The sequence below is a fragment of the Phascolarctos cinereus genome, unplaced genomic scaffold (genome assembly GCF_003287225.1).
Source record: "Phascolarctos cinereus isolate Bilbo 61053 unplaced genomic scaffold, phaCin_HiC Scaffold_5;HRSCAF=322, whole genome shotgun sequence".
NCBI classification, from domain to species: domain Eukaryota; kingdom Metazoa; phylum Chordata; class Mammalia; order Diprotodontia; family Phascolarctidae; genus Phascolarctos; species Phascolarctos cinereus.
In genome coordinates, this window is record NW_027555958.1 from 84,037,708 (window position 1) to 84,044,372 (window position 6,665).

The 6,665-nt window shown below is 37.4% G+C and overlaps 1 protein-coding gene across 3 annotated transcripts in view; it reads left to right on the top strand.

The window, feature by feature from the left end:
* The window catches only part of RNASET2 (ribonuclease T2), a 45,512-nt gene extending 39,047 nt beyond the window's left edge, over positions 1–6,465 (top strand). For all 3 annotated transcript variants that reach the window (XM_020970404.2, XM_020970403.2, XM_020970402.2), the window contains exons 9-10: positions 965–1,039; positions 5,138–6,465. In XM_020970404.2, coding sequence (XP_020826063.1) covers positions 965–1,039; positions 5,138–5,338 — 276 coding nt within the window. In that variant the 3' untranslated portion in view covers positions 5,339–6,465. The remainder of the gene's footprint in view (positions 1–964; positions 1,040–5,137) is intronic.
* The last annotated feature ends 200 nt before the right edge of the window (positions 6,466–6,665 follow it).

A 6,665-nucleotide genomic window follows, 5' to 3' on the forward strand; every position in this document is an offset into this window, starting at 1 on the left:
TTATAGTCAAGTATAATTGTTCTCTCTCCTTGGCCTGTTATCTTCTACCTCTTGCATTTGTCTGGCATAAATTCCTTCATTGCTACTTGTCAAAAAGTGTTCCTTCAAAGGTCAACTGAAATACTCTCTGCTCTGTGAGAGTTTCCCTAATACTTCTCACTTAGTGCTTTTTTCTATCCTTCTGTTTTTCCTAAAGTACGAGATCTCTCCTTCACCTCACTCACATTCTGTTTCATATTATACTTGTAACAAAGGTTTGAGGTTGACCACATTTACAAGATCTTCTCTCTCTCTCTCTTTTCTCTTTCTCTTCTTTCCTTCTCTCTTTCTCTTCTCTCCCTCTCTCTTTCTTTCTCTGTATCTCTCTCTCTGTCTTTCTCCCTCTCCCTCTCTCTCTCCTCCTCTCCCTCTCTTTTTCTCCCCCTCTACCTTCCCCCCCTCCCTCCCTCCACTTGCTAGTAGTATATTTTCCTTATTTACTCTCATGTTAGATTCTAAGGAAAGAAGGAATGTGTTCTGATATTTCCACATTAATTGCTAAAATGGCAAAATCTCTTATTAATCAATCAAGTAACCGAGCCATTTAGCCTCGATTTATTAAATCCTCTTAAAGACACAGTAATAGCATTTATGTTGTGAGGGAGTCTGTTGAAGATGGTATTTGTCTATGTTGTTCTTTGATCACAGAAACTGTGGTTTATTTTCTTCTTTGTAAGCTAGGCACCAAACACAGTCCTATGCACATGATAGATACTTTAATAAATAGTAATTGATTTGAGATGGAGCTCTGTTAGTAGTATAACCATCTATCCTGCCATTGATAATTATATGTGTATCTCATGGACATACAGTATTATACTACAGTATAATAAGGAATTTCAGAATCAAATGGGTCTGAATCCAAAGCATGTAAATATTACATTAACTCTAAATAGTTGACATTAATTGATTTGTTTAATTTCAGATTGCAGACATTAGGAATGCCCTCACAAGCATGTATGGAGTAATACCAAAAATTCAGTGCCTTCCACCAGAACAGGTAGAATGTTTTCTTTTTTTCTTTTTCATATCTACAATGGACTCTTTCATTGAGTTTGATAACACTCTTTCAGAGACTAAAGAATATTAACTTATATTTTCTTCAGCTTAGTCGTTCCCATAAAATTCTCAGGAACAGAGAGAAGTGGGGGTGGGGGTGGGCAAGGGGGTGTGTTTTTAAATAAATAATTTCTCTTCCCCTACCATGCTGGTGAAAAGTTTCATTAGTCTCTTCTCCCACTCAGAAGGAAGGAGAACTCATTAAAGAAGGGCTGGAATGGGAGACCCATACACCAGTACTGCTCAGGGATCAAGACCAGTCATTGGAAGGCACCTGCAGTTTTTAAGCTGCTTAACTTTTAATTTTAACCTTTAATTCTTAAATTAGAAGTTTGAAAGAGACAGTTGATAAGGGGCAAATAGTACTTTCTTCCCATAGTTGTGTGGCTTTCAGTTTTGCTATGTTTATGAGACATATGTACCCTCTCATCTGTGGTAGTAAGTTTTGGTTTCTTACAGGAACTGAACTAAGAGAAGATGTTATGTACAATAATACTAGGTAGTTTCACTAGACCATAATAAATTTGTTTTTAAATGCTTTAAAAACTGATTTTATTGAGATCTTTTGGCTTTATATTGCCTTAATTTCCCCCTGTATCTCTCTCCTTTAAATATCTAATAGATTGTTTCTATTCTATTTCAATTTAAGTTACTAAAGTTTTAAAGCGCAAAAATGTTTTACAAAAACCTCCTACTTTCTGTATTAAGACAATAAATAATGGCTTGAGGAAACAAGGCTCCCCTTTTTAATGGCAGTAATTGTTTAAAACACACAGTTGCCATGCAGTTCTGTAGTTTTATACTTTTAAAAGTAATTTCACGTCTGTTGTTACTTTTTAGCTTCTTGGAAGGAAGGAAAATATGATTGTCTCAATTTTATTGATGATGAAATAGACTTGCAGAAATTAAGTCCATGGTCCACGGTCTCACTGATAAGTTAGAGAGACGAAAGAATTAGAATCTTTTCCAATTCCAATTCCAGCATTATTTTTCCTAGTAATATATATACACACACACACACATACACACACACACACACATATATCTATATCTATATCTATATCTATATCTATATCTATATCTATATCTATATCTATATCTATATCTATATATCTATATCTATAGAGATACTGTCTGTATGTGCTATATATGGATATATTAATATACATACATATACTGATATATTTGTATATACTTATATGTATAGGTATATACTGATATATATTTATATATGCTGATAGATGTACTGTATAGTATATAGAGCTATAACTGGGACTTTTTATACTTTGAGACTTGAACTACAAACTGTACCTAAGGCCAGTGTGCCCCAAAAGGCTTTCTTAACTGATGAATCTGGACAGAGAAAGATTCCAGCATATCAGCACAGAGCTGCTCCTGCTCAGGGTATAAAAAGGGAAAGGGCAGGGTGGAGAAGGAGCCCCCCCCCGACCTCTGGGAAGGAGCTTACAATTTTGTCTTTCTTCCCTTCCCCCACCCCCAGCTAGGCACTAAGTTCTGTTGTTTCTCTTTCCAGGGACGTTTCTGTAAATTTGACAGAAATTAAATCCATTGTCCAAGGTCTCACTGATAAGTCAGAATGAAAATAGAATCAGAATCTTTGAGGTTCCCCTTCCTAGGTATGATTCTGTGCATTACCTTAGATATAATTTTAGAGCCTAAAATGACTTTGCTTCTTAGACAAAGGCCTTTAGTAGGACAAAAGAAGAATTCTCGTAAGTCAAAAACACCATTTATGATCAGATAAAGAGAAGGTCCTTAGTGGATATGATTTGCTAAACATTTCCTTCTAATGTATGAAATAAGTCAAATAACAAGTACTTTTGCATTTGATTTCTAAAAGCTTTTATTTTAGAAGGGAGTGGTTTGATAGTGGCTTTAATACCTTTTCCTCCCCATAATTATTCCATGGCATTAAACTGAAATCCTAATTTCCCAAGTAGTTTGAGTAGTAAATATTTCACAAAGGGCTTATTTGGCCAGATGGTCCTGCACATCATACATCCAAGGAAAAAAATTGCACATGTGATGTGTGTGTGCATGTATATGTATGTATGTATGTGTATGTGTGCCTAGCTGAATGTATTTATATGTGTACACACTTTATTTTTTTTGTGATAGGGTTTTAATGAACCAGAAAAATAAAAATTCCTCCCTGTACAATTCAAAATATGGCTTGGGTGCTTCAACTTTAGTATTTATTCAAAAAAGGCCACTGATATAGACAGCAACATCTGTACTCCAACCTCACCCCCTAACCAATGACTGGTGGTCAACCTTCTGGTGTAACCCTCTCTCCACTTACCCAGGGTAGTCCTTGAGGGGCAGGCACTGTATTGACAGATGATCTTCCAGCTTGATTTAGGACCGGTCTTTGTAGGTATAATCTTGGAGGCATCCGGGTGGTGTATGACCTCTATGCATTTTATAACCAAGTAGCAGTAGTAAAAAAAGAAGATTCGTCATTAGCGAGATGTAGGTTCTACTTCTGGTTCTGCCAATGGGTAACTGAATACTTTAGGAATGTCAGTCAGTACACATTTACTATGCTTACTACATGCCAAACTCTGCCAAGCTCTGGAGAGACAAGAAGAGGCAAAGGACAGCTCCTGCCCTTAAGGTGTCCACAGTCTAATGAGAGAGACAACAAGCAAATAAATATGTACAAATAAACTGTGTACAGGACAAATGAGAAATAATTAAAAGAGGGAAGGCACTAGAAATAATAGGGGTTGGGGAAGGCTTCCTGTAGAAGATGGGATTTTATTTAGAAGGTAGCCAGGGATAGGCAGAGATGAGAAGAGAGAGAGAATTCCAGGCATGGGAGTAGTTAGGGAAAAGGCCCAGAGATGAAGAGATAGAGTGTCTTGTTCATGGAACAGTAAGGAGGCCAGTGTTGCTGAATCAAAGAGGGTAAAGTATAAGAAGACTAGAAAGGTTTGGGGGGGGGGCTGGTTTATGAAGGGCATTGAATGCCAAATACAGGGTTTTGCATTTGATCCTGGAGGTGATAGGGAGCTACTGGAGTTTATTGAGTAGGGAGGTGGTGTGAGCTTTAGGAAGATCACTTTGGTGGCTAAATGGAGAATGAATTGGAGTAGGGAGAGACTTGAGCCAGCACTCTTTTGTAATAACCTAAGCTTGAGGTGATGAAGGCATGCACTGGAGATATGGCAAAGTTGAAATAAATAAGTCTTAGCAACATATTGGATATGGGAAGATAAGAGGAATTTGGGATGACACCTACCTTGTGAACCTGAGGGACTGGGAGAATGACGTTGTCCTCTACTAGAATTGGGAAGGTAGGACAGAGGGAAGGTGTAGGGGAAAAATAGCAAGTTCTGTTTTGGACATATGGAGTTTATAAGATGTCTACTGTGCATCCAATTTGAGGATGTCAGAAAGGCAGGTGGAGATGGGAGAGTAGAAGTCAGCAAAATTTGGAGCAGAATAGGTAGATTTGAGGATCATCAGCCTACAGATAGTAATTAAATCCATGGGAGCTGATGAGATCACCAAGTGAAGTTGTATAGAGGGAGGACAAAAGAGGGCCCAGGATGTAATGCTCTAACATCTGGATGAGGATCCAGCAAAGGAGACTGAGCGGGAGCAATCCGATAGAAGAACCAGGGGAGAGTGATGTCCCAAAAACCTAGAGAAAAGAGGATGATTAACAGTAGATATTAGGCTGCAGAGAGGTCAAGAAGAATGAGGATTGAGAAAAAGCCTTTGGATTTGGCGATGAAGAGGTCATCAGTAACTGTGGAAATCACTTAGCCACTTGGCTTCTGTTTCCTCAACTTGAAAATCTCATGGGATCACAGATTTAGAATTGGAAGGGAGGTTATACAACCATGAAAGATCATACAGCTATTAAGTATTAAAGCTAGATCTTCCTGATTCCAAGACCAGTGACCTCTTCACTACATCATGCTGCTTCTCATGATTCCATATGATTTTAGCGGGGGGGGGGGGAACAAAAACAAGGACATGTTTTCTGAAATTTTTTTTTAATTTCTAGGAAGAAGAAATACAAACGCTTGGTCAAATTGAATTTTGTTTCACCAAAGACCTACATTTGAGAAATTGTACTGAGCCAGGGGTATACTTCCCCTTCCTTCAAGATGCTTTGTTGACTGATGAGACTTCCATGACTTTTGGGCTCTCTGTCTGTGAAGATGGCCCCGTTTTCTATCCCCCTCCAGAAAAGACATACCGTTGACATTTGGATGATTGGAAATATGTCATGTCAGATGGCCTCTGTTTGGGGAAGCAAGAAAGTTTCACAGAAAGGTTCAACCAAATGCATGTTTACTTTTTAAAATTAATTTTAGTAGCCATTCCCAATGTTTTACAAAGGAAGTAGAGAAGAAAGGGTACATCACAAATCTGAAAACCTAGGGGGTTTTTTTGGTTTTGTTTTTAAATAAAGTGCACAAAGTTTGTGTTTGTTTTCTAAACAAGAAGAATGGCTAAAGAAACAAAAAAAGGTTTTATATGTCTTAGTAAATCGTTTTAACATTTGGTATGTGATGACTTGTACAGTTCATAGGGATTGTGTGTACCTGCCATGATGGAGAATGTCTTTGGATGCCTGGAGTCTCTTGCTGCCTGTGCATGGTAGAAGGACCACAATGTAGGTGTTGCAGGCTGGCTTCTGAGATAAAATATTGGGTTACCAAGCTATTCTCCTGTTGTTCTACATGACTTATGCCAAGGAATAAATATTCCAGAGTCTGTTCACTTTACCTATTTCTCTTGTATAACAGGTCTTGCAACCTGTATAACACATACAGTATTCTCACCAGTTCTCCTTGCTGGAGAAGGGAATATGAGGTAGCAGCATTTCTTCTTCCTTCTCCACTATATAGGTGCCAAAAAACAAACAAACAAACAAGCCTTTTTTGCCAGAAGAGAATAGAACACTTCATATAATTTTCATTTGTGTTTTTTTTTCAAGGTTGTGTTGCTGGAAAATTAAATAATTCAGGTTGGTTATTAATTAAGATGACATTTTCCCTCTCTAAAGGTAATTAGGGCACCATGGAGAACTTGGGCACATTGACAAGTAGGGTAAAATATGGTGACAAAAATACAGTTCCAAAATGTGGTGCTTCTATTATTTTGGATCCTGTATCCCAGCAGGAATTGTTATACATCATCTTTATTTGGTTTCACAGTAACATAATGTTCTTGTTAATGACCCCAAACACTCCAGGCTACAAATAGATAACTGCAGTGTGAGAACCTGTACCTACTCTGTGCTGATTTTATTTTTTTTTAAATGGGGATTTCTAATGATCTGTGAAATCAGCTGCTTTCCATGCTTTATTAAAACGATCTTTTTACTCTGGTGTGTCCTTCCTCATTTCTCTGCCCTTATTAATCCTTCTACATTTAGAGAGGTTTTGTGATGTGAATCACCAATTTGAACTAATCATGCAAAGGACTAAATTAGATTTTGTTTTGTATTTTTTTTTAAAGCTTATTAAGTTTCAGCATTCTAATTGGGGTAGTCTTGAGTTCCGTTTTTTAGGGTTTTATTTATG